The sequence below is a fragment of the Sabethes cyaneus genome, chromosome 1 (assembly GCF_943734655.1).
Source record: "Sabethes cyaneus chromosome 1, idSabCyanKW18_F2, whole genome shotgun sequence".
Taxonomy (NCBI): domain Eukaryota; kingdom Metazoa; phylum Arthropoda; class Insecta; order Diptera; family Culicidae; genus Sabethes; species Sabethes cyaneus.
Genome location: NC_071353.1, coordinates 265410 through 286404, shown reverse-complemented (window position 1 = coordinate 286404; position 20995 = coordinate 265410). Strand labels below are relative to the sequence as shown.

At 36.5% G+C, this 20995-nt stretch overlaps 2 protein-coding genes across 2 annotated transcripts; one reads left to right on the top strand and one right to left on the bottom strand.

The window, feature by feature from the left end:
* The first annotated feature begins 7287 nt into the window (after positions 1-7287).
* On the top strand, positions 7288-12239 carry LOC128732876 (cytochrome P450 18a1). The gene is made up of 5 exons (XM_053826304.1): positions 7288-7672; positions 9944-10065; positions 10212-10641; positions 10735-10999; positions 11840-12239. Exons 1-5 carry the CDS (start codon positions 7288-7290, stop codon positions 12237-12239), a joined length of 1602 nt encoding a protein of 533 aa, XP_053682279.1.
* A 1558-nt stretch (positions 12240-13797) lies between these two features.
* Positions 13798-20304, bottom strand: LOC128732852 (cytochrome P450 306a1). Its single transcript, XM_053826272.1, has 5 exons — positions 19986-20304; positions 15102-15247; positions 14767-14972; positions 14223-14703; positions 13798-14160 (listed from the first exon to the last, which is right to left on the bottom strand). Exons 1-5 carry the CDS (start codon positions 20302-20304, stop codon positions 13798-13800), a joined length of 1515 nt encoding a protein of 504 aa, XP_053682247.1.
* Positions 20305-20995: the final 691 nt, after the last annotated feature.

Genomic DNA, 20995 nt, shown 5'->3' with positions numbered 1-20995 from the left:
ACTATGGAAGCCTTGTGTGTTGCGATTCGTATAGGTAAATTTATGTTTAAACTTAATACATATGTGGGACATACTTCAATCAACAAATTATTAAATATTATCGCAAGTTTTAATAAGCCGTAAATAATCATGCGTATACGTTGTTTTTAATATTATAAATTAGCTCGTTTTTCCCAAAACAGCTCATCTATTCTACCTAGGTTCGAGGTGGATTAACAGGAATGCATGCAAAATATAAGTGAACAGATTTGGATAAGTAAGAGGTGGTCATCGGCGGTATACATAACACTATTACTAAAGTTTTCTTCGATATCGTTTTCTGGCCCAAAGCCGGTCACGTTTTCCGTCAGCTCTTCCCTCTTTTAGGTTTGCCAGCATCACATCCTGCATTACGGCTGCTGCCCCGCTGGTGGCTTGATGGCAGCTTGGAGAAAAGGTAATTGTGGGAAAGAGAAAGACAGAAATTGCTTGAAGAAATTGTTATGAAAACTTGGTCTCAGAAAGTGGGTCAGTAGTCTCGTTCCTTCCACCTCGCACACTGCGGTGCTGGAATCTTCTGCCATTGTACAATTGCTACCACAAATCCAGGGTAGTGATTTTGGAGATTGTAAGTTGTGAATGTTTTTGTCCTATATTACTCTATGTTTATAAGAAGAAGGAAAAACAGTTAACGGAATCAATATTATAGAAAAAAAGAACAGTAAAATAAGTTCTTAATATTTTATTTGATAAAAAGTATAATCATGTCGAGTCACTGAAGTGATCTTCGCATCGTTTGTGGCATTCAACCGGAGCTTTGCATTGGCATTGACATAGTTTCTAGTCTATGGAATTCGCTTATACGATCCGGTTGCTGTTGTGGTTCTTGTTGTGTGTTGTGCTTTGCTCGAATGAAAAAGCGAATAAAATGAAATTGGAGGATGGCAAACTACTCGGATAAATTGTGGTTGTGAATATCTCGAAAATCAACAACGAGCTGAAGAAAAATAATGAAAAATACAAATTAATACTCAAAGCACTCATGCAGGTATTATGAATTTTTTCAATAACATATTTTGTTTGACTGAAAATTGCCAGATATTTTGTTTGGTAGAAAGTAGAATTATTTAATTGACTCGTTTCAAATCTTTATATGCAAAGATACATGATTATTCCTTTCCATGGGCAGACGCTCAGACGATCGGAAGGAAAGATTATTGTACCGCTTGTTCTACCTCTAGGCCACCAAGCTGCCCTTACTTACTACATTGAGCACGAAAACGAAGCGCAGAAGACAGGTAATATAAAAATGCGTGTCTGGAAAAAGTTGGTCAATATCAACAAACAAAGAAGAAAGTATAACATTGACAAAAGCTAGTTTCCAATTTTCAAGCTGCTTGGTATTGCTTAAACTGAAATATCACAGTCCTATGATTAGGATTCAACTATTTGCAAATTTACCAACCAAAAATTAATTTGTGGAAAGGTACAAAGATTTTTTTTAAATGAACTACAGCACAGTTTTTCTCGCTTTTCCGTTGGTCTGTAAAAAAATGTGGCTATTTTTCTTACTCATTTCCAGATTACTGGCTACGGTGAGAGCCACACTTTTTCGAGACGATAGTGCCACAGATTGATCAAATAGCATAATTCACCCACATGTGCGTATGCTACTTTTCCACGTCCTTTACATTGGCTACGGCCAACTACACTTTTCTTTTGGTACAAGCACGAGCTTGCGACCCAGCATCAGCTAAGCGCACAAAAGTTGGGCACCTACATACGCGCAAGGAGAAGTAGAGATGGAGGAAAAAAGAAATCAATTATGCAATTCAAGTACACCGGAATTCGAGGTCACTGTCATTATAAACGCGCGCTCAATCGGGTATATTCAACTATTCTTGAAGATGAAGGTTTGTGGGGTTGACGCTATGTTTTACCGATGGCTGATTTTTGCTTTTAGTTGAGCTTTCAATTGGAAAATTACTGCTAACATCAAGAAAAAGCAGAATTCGACCTTTCGTGATCCCCAGCAGTAAAATGTAGAATGCAAATTTTTACGATACAGCTATAGACCTCGCAGCCGGTTATTAGAGTACAGGACAGTTACGGGGTTAGTGTGACGATTTAACTGACTCCAGAAGCACCGCGCAGCCAGGATTCGAGTAAACGACGATTGGCTTGTTAGACCAGCATCGTACCTCTAAACCAGGTGGATGGACAAGTTTCAAATCCAGTGAACTTATTTATCTGATTCAACTGATTTTTCCCATGAAGTGCCACGAAATATACATTATATAAGTGTACGTTTATGGGCCAGAGTGAAAAAACTAATTCAAACATTATGTTGTTTATAATTATGTTAAAATTTTAACTTGATTTATTATCGGTATGCAAAATAAGAAGAGCCCACTCATATATACAGATCAAATGTGAATTGGTTTTTTGATGTTTTATGATGCTTTCATCAACAATTTTTCAAGATAAGCAAATTTCCATACAATTTTAGATCGGCATTAGGCATCGATTAGATGCAAAAAATACTGCCTAAGCCTGGAAATTAAATTAAAAAAAAAAAAGAAAATTTATCCGATTTATTTCTACTATGTATATATACGTAGTAAAATTAAATTGGATAAGTTTTCTTTTTATTTAATTACCAGGTTTCGTATTCTACTAAGAGGCTCCAAAAACTTCAGTCAACTCACAACACCTGCCAGTGTAGTTGGCCGTAGCCAATGTAAAGGACGTGGAAAAGTAGCATACGCACATGTGGGTTCAAATCCGGTTATAATCTCTGATTACAGCTTGGTTCGACCCATGCACCTTCCAGCATTGGACAAAAGATAGGAGTCACAACGACAACTTGTTAAGCATAGCTACCTATTACCCCCCCCCCCTTCCTTTCCACCCTTCCCCTTCATTCCCGGAAAAAAATCCTTCTTCATTACTTTCCCTTACCGTCCCTTCATCAATTGTAGAATCATCGTTTCAAAAAAGTATTAATATATGCCTGACCGCATTTCAAGGTCATGACTAAAGTCACGAGTTTGGTCAATCTTATAAGATTCCAAACCAGCGGCTTCTAATTATTGGGATTATTAGCTTATTTTTGCCCATTGCGCGTTGGTAGCAAAAATAGTGCTTTTTTGCTACAAACGGCATTGCAGCCATATTGCACCGCAAATACAAAAGATAAAACTTGACTTTCTTCAGCAATTTTGAAGACAATTAATAGCTCTACAATGCCCCATACACCACTTTTTCAAGTTCTGTCTGAGCCAATCATACCGTATAAAATATTGAGATTGTTGTTTATATAAAATAGAAGTATTTCTATGAATCTAGGGGTCAGTCCCGGCGTAGTGGTTAGCATTCACGCCTCTTACGCCGAGGACCCGGGTTCAAATCTCAACCCCGCAGAAGTCACGAATGACCCAAGCTGTTAAAGCGACTATAAAACAAACAAAAATTCTAGTTTGATCGTAATATAGTATAGTATGAAAAGTGTTCTGTGAACAGTGAACTGTTCGAATGCATAAAAATATCTTTCAATTAGAGAAAACAGATTGAATCTATCCCAGCGAAATCCAGAGATATTCACTTTTACATCGATAAAATTAGGGGCAATACCGTTTATTTCCTCAAAACATCAAGTAACAACCATACGCCGTAAATAAATACCCTGGCATTGAATTCTTCATGAAAATAAGATATTTGTGGCAACAAAAAATTAGCTTTGTCTCAGCGGAATTCAGAAATATGGAGTTTTATATTTCTTCATATGAAGAAAACTAGAGTGAAATGCCCTTTTTTGGCAAAAACTGGTAGAGACAGATGCATCCCACACTCTGGAATATTTATAAAAATATCTTTCTTCTAACATTAAAAGAGTGAACCTATCTTAGCGGTATTTTGAGATTTAGAGATAAAGGACTTTGTTCGTAAAAATTCGCACTATGCACTGGTACAAGCAGTCGGAGTCGATGGATGTAAGATAAGCGTGACCACTTCAAATGCCAAATGGTCCCTGTTCAAGCCCGATCGATGCACACAAAATTTTTTGTGGCTTAAAATCTGTTAGTCAGCCCTGGTGGCGTCGTCGGTCCGTTAATAACATGGGTTGTTAGATTGCGGTGAGTGGAATTGCCTCCCTTGACGTCTGCCATGAAATTTTATATGGGAAGGTAGGCGGAGGATTGAGCAGATAAGAAACCGACAAAAAATTAATATGAACCGATTTAATCTAAAGTAAGGCAAATTGATTGAATTGGCCCGAAGCAAGCCTACAGGCCCAGACACAAGGTGGATTCAATTAATTTCACCTACTGGAAAACAATAATATAGAGTTAAATAAATTTTCTTTATTGCATACAAACGTATATCCCTGATTTTCATCAATAATGATTAAATTAAGATTTGACCCAGTATTTATTCATATATGTATTTATTAAGTAAACCTTTTTCTCTTGCAAAAAATTCAAAAAATATAATTTTGCTAGTTTTTCCTATTTTTTGGGAAAGAATTTAATACAAGTTTATTCTGGACTTTCAAACCTTGTGCCTACTATGTGTGGCACTTGGGGTAATAAACTTAACTGCTTGTAGAAGATGTTTGCAATGAACATGTTGGTTTCTTCGTTTCTCTTCCAAAACCTGCGGTTTATCACCGCTATATATGTGTTAGGAACTAAGGGATGGTAGAGCCTAAGTCATGGGATGGTAGGCTTTCAGTAAATCTACCTAGTCAGTTGCGTAATTTCAATTAAATGCTTTAATAATCGCTTTTTAGTGAATTCAAAGTGCACGGATCGGAAGGTAAGTATGTTTGAATCAAATCAGTACAAGAACTTTTGGAGTATTCAATAAATCCATCCAAGAAATAATGAAAATTAGAGTGGTTTTACTTACTACGACGAAAATTAGAAATAAACCCTATTTGAGCTTTTGAATTGACAACTTTATGTATTACCAAGATCATTACACAACAAATACTATATTGTTTTATCTTTCATAATGGCTTATACAAATTTGAAGAAAAGTTTATGTCGCCCCCCCCCCTTCCAAAATTTTCGAAAATTGAAGGGGCGGAGCGTGCTAGATAAAGTCAAGTAGTATAATTGCACTAGCTCTGTAATTGCTTGCTGTAATTACTAAGCTACTGTAACAGCCAGCTGCAAAGTTTGTCGATAAAAGAAAGCCCAAGTCTTAGAAAGACGTACAAGCCCAAAAAACAAAGCAATCTTTTATAATAATTGCAGCATTTAGGTATCCTTTTTTAAATCACTAAAAGTAACTTTTCCAATATTAACATATTATACAAGAGATCATTTAGGAACAAACATTAATTAGAAATATTTGGTAAAATATACTATCATGTACATATTCACGCTGACGTTTCGTACGCAATACAGTAATGTTCCGACTTTGTCAGCCCCATGTTGAAATTTGGGCTAACAAAATGGGGAAACGGACAAAATCGGGAAATTTTTTTTCGAAAATTTTAATTTTTTTTATTATTTATTAATTTTTATTAAGACCTTTTAATATCGAAGACTTCTACTACAAATTAAATTTTCACCCTCAATTGGTAGACCGAAAGCTCAATGAACCGGGCACAGCACACTGGTCCAGAACCATTTTTGGTGCGCATTAGCTTTGAGTAGGAAAATTGGTTTTAGCTTTATGGAACCTTTGGAAGAATTTCTTAAAATTAAACGTTCTATCGTCCAGCGGAATCCAAATTTTGGTTAATCCTCCTAAAGATGCAATAAAAAATTTACTTTTCTTCAGTTTCAATACAACACATTGAAATGCTGTGCAAAGTTTTACAGCATATTATTACAATAAATTTTGCTAAAGACAGTAACCTTCTATCTCTCCAACAAAGATAGAAAAATCCTATTTCTCGTTAATGAAAAATCGTTAGAATCAGTTTTTCTGTTCTAGCTGTTTTTGTAGTTGTTGGATGACTTTTTCATGTTTCACAAAGTTGTACAAATAGTAAAAATACGCAACATTGCTAAATATAGTATACCGCTATCTTTGCTTGTTTAGGAGCTGTAGAACTATTACTAAAAAAATACCCTAATTTTGACCTCGAATTACTCTCAAGAAGGCATCATTTTATTCAAATACTCTCCCCAGAGAATCAAACAGTTTCTAGCAGGCTGAAAAGTTTTATAAACCATATTTAAAAGCACAAAAGTTAAACAAAATTTCTAGGCTGACAAAATCAGGATAAGAAGCTGATAAAATCGGGGGTAGACAAAATCGGGAGCTTACAAAATCGGAACATTACTGTATATCCATATGTACCCATTTTCAATATTTACTCGAGTGGGTCGTGAGAAGAGTGCCCCATACACGTGCTGCTATTTATTCTACCTTACATGCCTCATTCGACGTAGGACCAACATTTAATTTAGGGTTATAAGAGATAGCTTATAGTTGCTTTTCTCTTCTATTTAATCTGTTGACTCTAGAAATTCATTGTCTGCATTTGCTAGTATGATAAAGTAGATCCTACGCACTAGAGAGGAATTGACTTTTCTTCTTCTTTGTATTAAGTCAGTTCACAGTTGAAGTTTGCCGAATGCGTGTAAATCGATGAATGATCTTATTATCATAAATACCGGTTGAGTTTACACGATCAAACGAACATATGAATTTCAAGTTGTATCTTCAGCTCTTCTCTTCAAAACGCAAGAGAGCGACTCTCATGCTCTATGCAAACATGCAGTTTGCTCATTCTCTCAGTTTACTATGACGCCACTCCACGTGCTTCGTTTGCAGGTTGGTGTTGCTAATGTTACAGAGCGCATGCACTGTCGGCTAATTTCAATGTTTCGATCTTTTCTCGACAGTATTGGTAACGAATTATCATGCTTTGACCTTCCCCTTTGCATTCACTCACTCTCTGAGTCTGGTCAGTGCCAGTTTTTTCTCTTTCGGATGCTTACTCTCATTCATCCCCACCTTAACATCTCAAGACTTTTGCATTTCTCTAGGTGCCGGGCCTATAAAAGTAGCAAGGACATATAACTTTACTATAGTTGTGCTTTTTATCGCTGACACCGCCTGTTTCAATTGTTCCGTACTGTTCGTGCCTGTGACACGCGTTTTTTCTTTTCTCTTGTACTTCTGTTTCTAAGTGTTGCATGTTCTGATGGTTCAATTTTTATCAGTCGTGTGCTTTCTGACACGATCTCACTAATGAACTTAGTTTAATCTTAAATGCTTCATTAAGTACAGCAAGACTGCCATAGAGAAAAGCTTTCTAGTGTCAACTGCGACTTCTGAAACAAAATGTTTGTTGACGCATATATGTTTAGTGGAATGAGTCAAGAATTCTTAGATGCATCTAAAGTACGGAGTACTCTCATTGTGTTCTGTTGCACGTTGAGTTGTGTTGTGTTCTTACAGTGGTTGTTCCGGCTGATTTGTCAAATTAAAAAACTTCCCCCGGGGCCTTGGGGAGTACCGATATTCGGTTACCTTACGTTTATTGGCCACGAGAAGCATACGCAGTATATGATATTAGCTCGCAAATATGGTTCATTATTTAGTGCCAAGCTAGGTGCACAACTGACAGTGGTGATCAGTGATTATAAAATTATTCGCGAAGCTTTCAAAACGGAAGATTTTACTGGTCGACCGCACTCGCCTCTGTTAAAAACATTAGGTGGTTTTGGTAAGTACTTTGTTAAACAGTGCCCAAAATTAGGCGAAAAATTTGGTATACGTGTGAGAGTGATGAAATTGTCGTTTATTTGGAACACTATCTGCATCGTAAACTTAATAATAATCCTTTATTCGTTGTTTTCCACCACATGTATTTCCTTTGGGTTTCAACAATGTGTATTAGAATAACAGTAAAGTCGAAGTGCAATTACGGTTAGTCTTCCTAGCATAAGCTAAGCTAAACAAATGTGTATAAAAATTAGTAAAGTGTTTTAAATTTGATGTCCAGCAGGCAAAATAAAGGCTTTTTCAGTTGTTTTCTATCAATTTAATTTTATTGGTGTGTAACATGATGTATCTTAGTAAACTCAATTCCGTAAGCGAACTGCGCATTTTTAAGCACAAGTTTGCGAGCGGTGTAAAAATTCAATGTATGCTCAGATTATTCATTATATGCGTACATGTCTGTTTGAAAAGGTGACTCATCCTCGCGGTTTCAGCAAGGTGTAAAATTATGTCACAACGTAGCTGCAAATATTAATAGCCATCATTGCACCGTGTTTTCTGTTTTCTCTAGAGTGGTAAATAGGCATAAATTATTTTACCAATGATTTTCCGCATACTTTGTGCTCTTATTGATGTTGATTTTCCTAATCCCTCGCTTGTAATATTTATAACCAAATAATATTGACGATTAGGGATGTTGTAATGAGTACGTTTGGCTGTGACATTTCTCCTACATCTTACACTATCATAATCACTTGTAGTAACTTGACAATCAAGTAGTAACAGATTAGCCATATTCCGACAGGTTAACTTAATTAGTGGAAACGAGTGAACTGTAAAAAAATGTGTAAGCTTTCCTGCAGGATTATTTTTCACGCTGTAAATTGCGGTGTTATTGCAATCTATCATATTTCCGCATAATGTTTCATATTTTAGCAGGAGTCATCACTAGTAGGGCTATCTCTATTGGTATGAATGAACGCTTTAAAAAAGGTAATACTCCACGTAAAGTAATTTCTAGGAATTGAAAGTGCATTAACAGATGCACTCTGTTTCACTGTCTGGTATGTGTACAATTGCTGTTTCAACCATATTAGCGAAACGTAATTTAATCCTTACGGTACTGCTTTTCGTTCCTCAGCAATACTTGTGCTCCTTTATGCTCAATCTACTGAATTAGTTGAATGTGCTCAATTGTCGGTACATCAATTCGCTTATATTAAAAATTGTCGAGTCGTAGTTAATTGCAACTTCAAGTATGTTTCTTTCATTGAAAATTGAACTCCAGGTAAACTTTTGAATGGTAATTTAATAGCACCGTTATAGATATCTGTACAGTTATGTCTTAAACAGGAAGTTCTTGGTTGAAGTCAGTTTATTCTTTAATCATGGGACAGGCTTTCTGTAATGTAAGAGAATTTCTTATTTGTACGGGATGATTTTATCAATTTATCAGAATAATGTTAATGACGGTATGCTGAATTCATGTAGAAGTATTTTATGTATCTTTAAACCTTATCCATATTTTTTTAACAAATACAATATGATCAGTTAGGCACATTTGCACAGTGTGATTTTTTTCGGAATAAATATTAGAAACCTTATAAGAGATCATAATATTCTCAAAAAACAATGATCATCCACCATACCTTATCGGACTGATAGGTAGGCTGCAATTGATAAATTATACATAAATTATGCAGGAAATGATTCAGCTGCTCGTAATGTAATTATGTAACAGAAACTTGTAGATCTGAATGGCACGCTATGGCTTGTGAAGGCACAAGAAACCTCCTGATAGCGCCTTCAATTGTTGTTGCATCCATTCTACGTTCGATGTCATTGCACTTCGCCAACGATTGATTTCTTTTTGGCCTTGAAGTTCTTCATCATTCATATGCAGGCGAAAGTTCTGAGTAACCAATCATCGTGGGAACGAGTATTTTCAACTGGAGCATCCATGAAGTTTTGAACTACATTGTATATTATAATATTTATACCGACTATAAACACTTTCATTCGAGTTTTTGTAACAAACTTTCAAGCTTTGTTACCTTTAAGTTATTAACTTCCACCTATGAAATGTTGTGAGCAGACTTTTCACAACTTTTGTCTTAGCTTTTGTGGTTCAAAAATGCAGAGAAATGAAGAATTATGAATATGAGTGTGGTTGCATGAGATATAGTAGTTGAAAAAGTAACAAATATATAAATGATAAAATCTTAAGCCCAAGCCACATAGATTTTTAGCTGAAACTGTATTTCGCGTTTAATAGGTATCATCAACAGCGAAGGTCGGCTTTGGAAAGACCAACGTCGATTTCTTCACGAAAAACTTCGCCATTTTGGTATGACAGTACTTGGGAATAAGAAACATCTAATGGAACATAGAATCATGGTGAGTAGAAAATGGCTGGGTTTTGTCATTTAAGTGCATCTCAGTTCTCGTTGAGAATGGTTAGATTTGCATAGCAATTTCGGCTAGGTATTTCCCAATGTAATATTCTAAATCATTCCCTATATTTCTTTTTCTGTTCAATGCAGCTCGAAGTTACCGAGTTACTAGCAGCGTTAAATGGAGTGGGCAATCAATCGACTGACCTGAGTAAATACTTGTCAGTCTCTGTTAGTAACGTAATATGTAACATTATAATGTCGGTACGGTTTTCTCTGGAGGATCCAAAATTTAAACGTTTCAACTGGCTTATTGAAGAAGGAATGCGACTTTTTGGTGAAATACATACGATAGATTATATTCCTCAGATTCAATACCTTCCCGGTAACATAAATGCCAAGAACAAGATAGCCAAAAATCGACTGGAAATGTTTGATTTTTATCGAGAAGTAATAGAAGAGCATAAGCAAACATTTGACAATAGCAACATTCGTGATATTGTGGATGCGTACTTAGACGAAATTCAGAAAGCAAAAGACGAAGGACGTGATTCGCAATTGTTTGAAGGCAGAGATCACGGTTAGTGCTCGACGTTTTTGTGTAAAATAACCTACTTTCATTGCTGTTTCCTTCATTACATTTTTTTTCTTTTGGTTTTGTTTTCCTCGATAGAAATCCAAATGATGCAGGTGATCGCGGATCTTTTCTCAGCAGGTATGGAAACGATCAAGACAACTCTTCTTTGGTTAAACGTGTTTATGCTGCGCCACCCGGACGCAATGAAACGAGTTCAGGACGAACTGGACCAGGTAGTGGGTCGCAATCGTTTGCCGAAAATCGAAGACGTTCCGTACTTGCCCATAACGGACTCTACCATACTGGAAGTGATGCGTATTTCTAGCATCGTTCCATTGGCCACCACGCATTCCCCCAAAAGGTAAGACAAGTACTCTATCTGTTTGTAATTAAGCATTCTCCTTTGTCGCAATTTCCGTTGAATGCTCAGAATCCGTCTGGCATAAAAAATAGAAATCGCGCTCTCCATCGTTACATTGCGCGGTCTACCCCACTACGCATTGAAAAAGCACTCTGAGTTATCATAAGAAAACCTGCCAAGAACGATCTACAGCACACTTACATGAGAAAACTGGGTATCGTTTGGTCCGACGTGATGAATGAAACTGCTCTTCCCTGTCCCGATCTACCTGGTGCTGTACTTTCCACAGTCCGACACTGAATGACCGCATTTCATGCCATCGTCTCCTTTTTGTCTCCCAACTCTTCACGGCCGGAGAGATGATTTAACGGGAATTCTTGTAAAACAACTACAAAATATCAGTCGTATTTTCTGTGTTAGCAGGGTGCTTCATCACTACGCTGGCAAGAATGGAAATTATCGAGAGAAAGATGCAAAAGATAGGGAAAAGAATATCCATGGGTGTTGGCAGTGCTGGATGTTAGCTTATTCTTCTGTCTCCCCAGCACAGCTGCTAGTGGAACTGGTTATAGAAAGTGAAAGTTTTTACTTCGCGTTCTTGCTCAGAGTTGAACCATGTGTTTACAGGTTTGCAAATTCTTTACACGTGTATTTTTGCTTATACAAACACCATGTACACCGCTTAATCCAGTTTGTATTAAAAAAAATTATCGAAAGATCAAACCTGTGATTGAATATACAATCCAAGCAAAAATAATTTTAAAATGCTACATATACAAATGTACTTTACATATATCTTACTTGTTTCAATGTCATGTATTTTTTTCTTTTACCGTGTAGTGACGTGATTATCAATGGTTATACTATACCTGCCGGATCCTACGTAGTACCGTTAATCAACGGCGTTCATATGGACCCAACGCTATGGGATAATCCAGAACATTTCAATCCAAACCGTTTTCTGGATGCCGAAGGTAAAGTTCGTAAACCAGAATATTTCATTCCGTTTGGTGTTGGACGTCGTCGATGTCTGGGGGATGTCCTTGCACGAATGGAACTATTTCTGTTCTTTGCCTCTATTATGCATACGTTCACCATCGAATTGCCGGAGGATGAGCCGATGCCTAGTCTGAAAGGTATTATCGGTGTCACCATAAGTCCACAGGCGTTTCGAGTAAACTTGATTCCCCGACCACTGAACATCGATCTCGACAGAATGCGAAATATTGGATGCTACTGATGGTTTGTGAACAACGATTTTCTTATAGTTTTAGAGCACGGTTTGTTCCTATGCCTAACGCAGAATGACAAAATGAAAACACTTATTACTTTGATTGACAATCAACTAAACTACCATTACGAGAAATGCACATAACCACACTTCATGAGAACCTTTTTGCAATGAAACAATAAACGATGAATAGGAATTCAGTGCCTGCGTCTACATATAAAGTACACCAACTAGTCAAGTGAATGTTCGAAGAGTAATATTGTTAATTTTTGTTTCTATACTGTTGAATTTGTTTTAAATATCAGTAGCAAAACACCCGCATTTTATTCGCATTTTATCAGCAAGTTAATTATTTATATATTTACTAAATTTTTGAAATAGTACGTAGTGATGCGCAAGATAAAGACCGCCAGCCCGACACAATTCCAGAGCAGCAAACAAACCATTATCCCAAAAGTTCAATAGAACAATGATAAAAATTTGTACATTACTCTAAGCCCATTTCGATTATAACAAGAAATTGAATCATTAATGGCCGACTTCCGACTTGGCTGGTTTTAGCAATTGCAGTATAATATCTTTTAATAAATTATACATATATAGCATAGCAACATCAGTACAGTAAATTGATCGATGCCTCCCAAAATACTATGTGTTCAATAAAATAGAGATACAAAAATTGTTTCCAGTTATTTTGCGTAAGATGTAAGATTAAATACAAAAACCATATTTAATAAGCCAATATGAAGTTCAAAGTGTGAGAAAAATGAATGAAAAGTGACTTTTTCATAAGCTTGATTAAATTTTATAAATTTTTATCTCGATATTGACATGTTTGATGTTATGACATAACATGATAATCACAAAATGTAACATGCTTATGTTATAATTAGATAATTATTGCACTTATTTGAAGTGCATAATAGGTTTATGTAGACATAATTAAAGTGAAATGGTTCACAGAAGAATGTTTGATTCGCATACACAAAATAGAATAATGATTAAATAATCAAAACTAGTTACTAGGTTATCTAGATCCATACACTCTACGATATTGACTTATACTCCGGTATCAACATTTCAAGTAAACATCAAAAAGCTTGTAAACATGCACTTCAGTTTTACTAAATCATTTCGACTAACCCGAAGTTTACAAAAAAGTTTTAGCTACTTTTTAGAAAGTTTTTACCTTAGAGAAATTATCAAAATAAAATTCAAACCATGTTTCCTTTGTATTATAAAAAGAACAACATACAGTAAGTAGTTGGAAAAATAAATTTTTATTGTCGAAACTGCCCGAATTGATACGAATGATATCATAACCCGTGCCAAAACCTGGAAAATATTTTTACAAGTAGTGACTAAACGCGAAATGTGAAAATATATGGTGTAGAACATGACAAAAATAGTTTTTTATGTTAAATTGTAATTTTATACTAGAGGTATGAATTGTGATTATTTATAATGAGCAGCTGCTTAATTAAAAGTATTCTTTTTGAAACTTAGCCACTCAGTACCACTATACTAAAAGACAATACAAATTCCAGTTTTTCATTGTTTTTTTTTTCTATTTTTGGAGGGGACTATCCTTGAAAACTACTTTGTAATCCGGTGCCGTCAATGTGATACCGCATATTCCCGTTAAGTCAAGTGAACTTCCACCAAGTACTTCCAACTCGAAGGACCAGAAAATACGTGCCGTGTAGAGATATAGAATCATTCGAGCTAGTTCATCGCCCAAACACATACGTTTTCCGGTTTGAAACGGCATAAAATAACTAGGAGCACTATAGTGACCAGAAGCATCAAGAAAATTTTCTGGGTTAAATTGTTCCGGATTCGACCAAAGCCCTGGATTCATATGTACGGCCCATAGAAACGGCATAATCATAGCATTCTTCGGGATATTGTAGCCAGCAATGGTTGAGTTCTGTTCGAAAAAAGATAGCAATTAAGCAATCTAACTTTGTATTTAAATCTTACTAAACATACCGAAATCGATCCATGTGGAATGCCTAATGGCACAACTGTCCTTACTCGCTGGGCCTCAGCTACACAGGCTTTTAGATATGGCAAAGAATGAACATCGTCCAAAGTAGGAGCAGAATGAAGATTATCGCAAAGCTCTTGTCGTAGCCGTCGCTGTACGTCTTTATTAAGAGCTACGAAGAGTAGCAACCAACGAAATGTAGTGAATGTTGTGTCAACTCCTGCTCCAAAGAGATCGGCCAGAAGATGTCTTAGCTGAGAGTCACTACAAAAAGCAAGCTCTGGGCTGTTAGATGTTTCCCTACGGTTGGTTTCCTTTACAAAATTCGTTAATATGTTTTCGTTGAATGGTTCATCGACCTCCTTTTTTATAGCCATTTGAAGCATCATGCGGCGTTCTTCGATGATCGAGTCGTAAATTTCGTGGGTTCGTTTTTTACCTTTCAAAAGAAATTCAATTATCCTTTTGCTGGAGGGCAGATGTCTACAAAAAAAGGTAAAGAAAACTCTCAGAAACAGACAAGACATAAGTTATCAATAGTTATACCTCAAAAATGGCAGGAAGTTAACCGCCATCGAGACACCAATATGTTTGACACCTTCTTCCTGAAGATCTTGTAGATACTGCCAGATATCATCGTCGCGCTCGTACTTCAATCCAAACACTAGGTCATTCATAAGATTTCCCAGAACATGGTGAATAAATGGTGCAGGATCAAAGGCACATAATGCCTTTGATTCTTTTTTCAAATCCTGCCAGCGAAGGTCACACCAAAAGCAAAAGTTAATTTTTAGAGGAAATATTTCTTAGAAGTGGATGGTAGGAATTCGACAAATAATGTAGGGTAACAGCATTTAGAAGGAGGGAAAAACTGAAAATACCTCTAACAGTTCATTCACACCAGCCATGATGCGAGCCTCGAGTGTTGAACGCGAAGAACCGAATTTCGTCATGCCCATCTTTCGTAGCCACTCAGTAGACAGACGCCGCTGGTCGCGCCACAAATCCCCTTCTGCGCAGATGATTCCTGGAAAAAATGTGCCTTTATAATTTTTCAAGTTATTTGAACGTTTTCTTGTGTTGCAAACAAAATTCTAAGCGTTTCCCAACTGTCACTAATCAGTCTCAACGACGCTGGTAGTCCCAAAGCTGGCATCGATAGCGCACTGTACATTTTAGAAACAATCGCTTGTTGTTTCAAACTTAATCATAATGTTTAGTAACTAACAAATCTATAATGTTTAGTAACTAACAAGGTATACGATTCATCGAAAACAATTATGGAATATTGTATTCCAAAAGCAATGGACGCTTTTGTATTTAACGAAATTCTTTGACTTTTAATGAAAATGATGTGATATGATGCGAAGCATTGCTTTTGATAGTTCGATAATAGATCATTACACGGGAGCTCCTAACCACACTTTTTTGACAGCATACACTTTTTTTGGTTTGTTTACATGGTGTTAAATTTTGAATTGAGTTTTCTATCTTTGTCCGGCAGATAATGATAAAAATTTATAGTTTTTATTTAAGAGAAAGTGCCTTACATGCATTTTACAGAAACTGATGCAGTAATCCTTCACGAAATTTCAAATGGAAACTGCTGGATGTGACAAAAAACATGTAAACAAACCACCAAGTGGTGTCAATTGACGGCAAAATGACGTCATCGCAAAACGATCTATGGTTACAGAGAATAGACCAAATCAAGATGACGTCATTTGGCAGATACTGGCGCCCTTGTTTTCATAACAAACGCAGCATGCAACAAAGATTCAGTTGTTTAAACGGCAAGTTTGTTGTTTAAATAGCCATATGACTAAATTTTAGAAGCCATTATGCCTGTAAAATATTAAATACACACGCTACATTCGATATAAACGAAAAAGAAAATAGTCCAAAATGTAAACAAGGGCGCCAGTATCAGGCAATTGACGGTATTAAGATTTGGTCTATAATACCAGGGGTGTGAAATTGTCAAAATTTTGCGGACTGAACATCCATGGACGGCGACAATTTGGAACCAGCCAGTATACCGAAAATATCAGCTAAAATTAGTTAAATTATAGCTAAAAGGCTGTGTTAAACTGCTTTCTAATTAGTTTCAGTTTTCTTAAAATGAATCAACCTTTAGGGTAACCAACCTATTTTGGACCCCTTCAGCAGCTGTACATAATTTGGACACTTCCATTTGATTTTGCTGTAAGTGTCCAAATTATGTACAGCTGTTGAGGGGGTCCAAAATACGTTGGTTACCCTATGTAGGCACTAGAACCAAAAGTACCAAAACCAATGAGTGGGACATGGGCAATGTTTGAGAGCCACAACAAACTTGCCGTTTAAACAGCTGAAACTTTTTTGGACTCTACGGTCTGTTTGTAAACAAGGGCGCCAGTATCTGCCAGATGACGTCACCTTGATTTGGTCTATTACAACAGCCTCAGCGAGGGCCCCAGCTAATGTCAAAAAATCTTTATATGTGTGCGTGGTGGAATACTTCATAGAGCTTTCCAGTTATGTGTGTATTGGTGCTTGAAAATGAGGCAAACAACAACAGTAAACAAAAGAGATGCATTCCTTTGTCACCAAGGTACAGAATGAATTTCGTCTTCCGCTGGCTTAAATACCAGCAAATTTTCAAAATATGTGCTTGAATTTGGGACAGGATGGAAAATTTGACTGAAATATGTGGTCTGCAGTGTGACAAACGGAGAAACACAATTAGTAATCGCTATTTTTCGGTTTGTTCCTCCAGCATCATCTGTTCCCCAAAATGAGGTAAACATCATGTATATATACGCGTATTTCGTGTTCGCTAGTGTGGGTGCTTGAACTGTCAGATAGCTCTATTCTTCAGCGGAGTAAATTTTTGGCGAACCCTGGCGGCTCGCAAACTCCCCTTTGGGAAACGCTGGGTTAAAGGATTATGTATCAGTCAGCATTTTCGAAAAATCGATCTCTTTATGTCATAATCGTAGTGCAATATATAAAGTATACGCACAGAAACGTTCATTCCAAATCAGAATCGTTCACTCCACTCGCCGTTCACACTTTGACACTCTTTCTCTCTCTTACACATTGCCTGCTTTGTTTTATCGACAACAACAAGGGTGCGCCACTATAAAGAGCTTACTTAAGGCCAAAAATCAATTTTTTGTGTTTGAGAAGGTGTCATTTTGGTAAAAATGATTATTTCGCTTACTCCTTCAATCAATTACAAGATAATTCCAGTAAATCAACTATTAACTATAGTATAGTAAACAACTATTTTAATAAATAAAAGATAACCATTATAACCATTATAACCAAAGATGACATTTTGCATTGTTAATTTGCCATTTAAATCAAGTCTAAATATATTTTCTAACGGCGCGTTATAAGATAGGTTGAGTTTAAACTTGGTGAATGCATTCATGCCCAACAAACACCGAAGCTGAATTAAAATGCTACTGATTTGGTCACAGCTGATTTAACTCTGAATACAGGTGGTAGACGCTGAATAAATTTAAGCAAAGACCTCTGTATTGTATAAGTGATTAAGCAGCCAACGACTGCGCTGTAATTCAACTGCTTCACATAATAGTGTCACAAGCAGATTAAGCGCATCTTCAACCTCTCCACAACCCGTCAATATTCTCAATAATTGTGCTATAAACGATTTGTCATCCTAATAAACTGCCCTCCCACGACACATTTATGCGCTGATTAAGTATTTTAGCATCCATTATTATTCAGCCATAGCTGAATCGAATAAAATTTATGTAAACAATTCTACTATACTTATTCAGCCGAAATTGGAGAACTTATACAACCTATTTCGCTTGAGGTAGAAAAAACACTTGTTAAGCAATTATATCGTCCTTTATATAACCTCTGTGCGCCTTGTTTCCAGCTTTGCGTAAATTGGTTATTTAAAACGCACAAAAGCCTCTATTAAGCTCCATTGCAGCTTCGAAAGCAGCTATTAGCAAGCCCGAAGCTTGATAAAATCCCCAAATTTACATGTTTAAGAGCTGAAAAAAGTTTTTTATTTCTAAAACTAAACCATAGTTCTGCCCCAGGTAGAATAAATTCAGGTATAAAAGCGTTTGATCAGCCTGAAATTGTTACTTGGGTAGCTGCTTTCAAAGCTACAATGGAGCTTAATAGAGGCTTTTGCGTGTTTTTAAATAACCAATTTGCGCAATCCTGTCAATTCTATTTTTAGAACGAGCAATAGTTTTACAGTGCTCTTTCAGTCGCTTAATCAACGTCTCATCAACCTTTAGGCAGCCAAAAATAATCTATTTTTAAATTTCAAAAATGGAACGCATCATATTTATTTTGCTTTGGCGTCATTAGCAGCTATATTTTAAATTTCGAATAACTTGAATTCGTATTTGCAAGCTAATTAAAAATGCATGTCGTCATCTTTCGGGAACAGCATGAGCAATTGCTGTTTACGAGTTGGTTTCAGGCGATCCAAGCTGCATAAAGTAAATAGTCAAATGGTGTTTGACCAAGCGAAGTTTAAGCTACTTAAAGTTGTTCCAAACCAGCTTTCCTCCAAAGCTGATAAACAAGCTTAATAGCGGATTTTTCCGCTAAACAATCCGATTCTAAACAGCCATAAACATAGAACCGTTTTACGGTTGCTTAAAGGTGTTAAAGTGGCTTTATAAGCCAGTAGACGCTTTCATTAGGCTCAAAGCTTTCAAACTGCTTTAAAGCTGCTTAAGGGTGTAAAGGTGGCTTTACAAACTAATACCAAGCTTTCATTCGGTTCACAGCACACATACTGTCAGATCATAGAGTTTCGCAATTCGACTGGCAGCAAAAATATTTGTCAGTTATCGACATTATCGACTGCTTCAAGTGTAAAGCTATTTTCACTGTCTGTTCTGCAGATGCAGATGGGGCGGATCATACGATGAGTGCTTATGGATCAGAAGATGGCGGTTCAATTCCCGAAAGATGACGACATGCAATTTTAATTAGCTTGCATAGACGAATTCAAGTTATTTAAAATAAATATGACGCGTTCTATTCTTTTTTAAATTTAAAAATAGATTATTTGTTGACTGCATAAAGGTTGATAAGACGTTGATTAAACGACTGAAAAAGCATTGCAAAACTATTTCTCGTTCTAAAAATAGAATTGACAGAATTGCGCAAACTGGTTATCTAAAAACACGCAAAAGCCTCTCTTAAGCTCCATTACAGCTTTGAAAGCAATTACCCAAGTAACAATTCCAGGCTGATCAAACGTTTTTTAGCTGAATTTAATCAACTTGTGGCTGAACTATGGTTTAGTATTAGAAATAAAAACATTTTTTCAGCTCTTAAACGTCTAAGTCAAGCTTCGGGCTTGCTAATAGCTGCTTTGAAGCTGTATGTAGCTTAATAGAGGCTTTTGCGCGTTTTTAAATAACCAATTTGCGCAAAGCTGGAAACAAAGCGCACAAAGGCGATATAACTGCTTAACAAGGGTTTTTCCGAGTCGAATAAAATAGGTTGTATAAGTTCTCCAATTTCAGCTGAATAAGTATTGTACAGTTGTTTATATAAATTTTATTCGTTGGATATTCAGCTATGGCTGAATAATTGTGGCTGCTAAAATGTTTATTCGGCGGATAAATGTTTCTTGGGTGCCTCTCACGCCGAGGGGTTCAAATCAGTACCTCGTAGAGATTTGGAATAACGTGAGCTGTCAAAGTGACACTAATCGAAAAAATAGAATTTAAAAATGACAAAAATAATTAAAAAAATGATACATAACTTACCATAACCGCCCATTATTCCATGAGTGATGTAGAGGGGAGCTCGTCCAGTGAATTCTTCCCGTTTCAGTGTATCACGAAGTAGAGCAGGATCAGCGATTATCACCGTATACACGGAGCCCATTCGAAGACTGACTATTGGACCAAATTTCTTGACCAAATATGTCAGAGTCTCATAAGGTTTTCTTGCATCGATAAAGGGAAGGTATCCAACAACTGGTAACCCAAGAGGACCAGGAGGCTTTCCATGACGGTCAACTAACTCCCAAATGATGTAAATGATAACCAATATAGAAATGAACAGTAAATACATCTGCAACATAAGAAAAGGTTTTAAACCTTTAGTATGTAAATGGCAATATCTGTCTGGCTGTGTGTCCACTATAGACTCTAAAGCTACTGGATCGATTATCACAACAATTTGCATACTTGAGTTTTGGGGTGAGAAGTATTTTACTGCTATTAATTTCATTCTATTTTAGCGGTGGAATTTGCCACAAATTAAACTGTGTTGTACATACATCGTGTCGGGCGCCGACAACACTGGCGGCCTGCAGCCGTCTCGCCCAGAATCATCTAGTGTTACAATAGATAGTTTTTAGTGGTTTTGTTATTGACTAATGCTTTATGGAAGAGTTTGAAATTTCTCGAGTTCGATTAGTTTTTGAGTTACGCAAAAATTTCTGTTTTATTTGTAAGAGAGTCCTTATCCCCCTACCACAAGAGTGAGGGGTCTCGAACTATCATAAAATAAATTCATGCCTCCAAAATTTCCACATACCAAATTTGGTTCCAATTGCTTGATTAGTTCTCGATTTAAAAGAAAATTTGTATTTCATTTGTTTGGAACCCCCTCCCCCTTTTATAGGAAAGAGGAGTCATAATTTTGTTTCCACTTGCTTGAATGGTTCTCGAGTTACGAGGAAATTTGTATCTCATTTGTATGGAAGCCCCCCTCTTAGAAGGGGAAGAGGTCTCAGTACACCATAGAAAAAAGTCTTGCCTCCAAAAAC

Coding starts and splice junctions, on each gene's coding strand:
- LOC128732876 (XM_053826304.1), top strand. CDS start 7,288: ATGTTTGTTGACGCATATATGTTTAGTGGAATGAGTCAAGAATTCTTA. Junction 10,066..10,211: donor TAATGGAACATAGAATCATG/GTGAGTAGAAAA, acceptor TGTTCAATGCAG/CTCGAAGTTACCGAGTTACT. Junction 11,000..11,839: donor ACCACGCATTCCCCCAAAAG/GTAAGACAAGTA, acceptor TTTACCGTGTAG/TGACGTGATTATCAATGGTT.
- LOC128732852 (XM_053826272.1), bottom strand. CDS start 20,304: ATGTTGCAGATGTATTTACTGTTCATTTCTATATTGGTTATCATTTAC. Junction 15,248..19,985: donor TGGAATAATGGGCGGTTATG/GTAAGTTATGTA, acceptor CATTTTTTCCAG/GAATCATCTGCGCAGAAGGG. Junction 14,973..15,101: donor GTGTGAATGAACTGTTAGAG/GTATTTTCAGTT, acceptor CTTCGCTGGCAG/GATTTGAAAAAAGAATCAAA.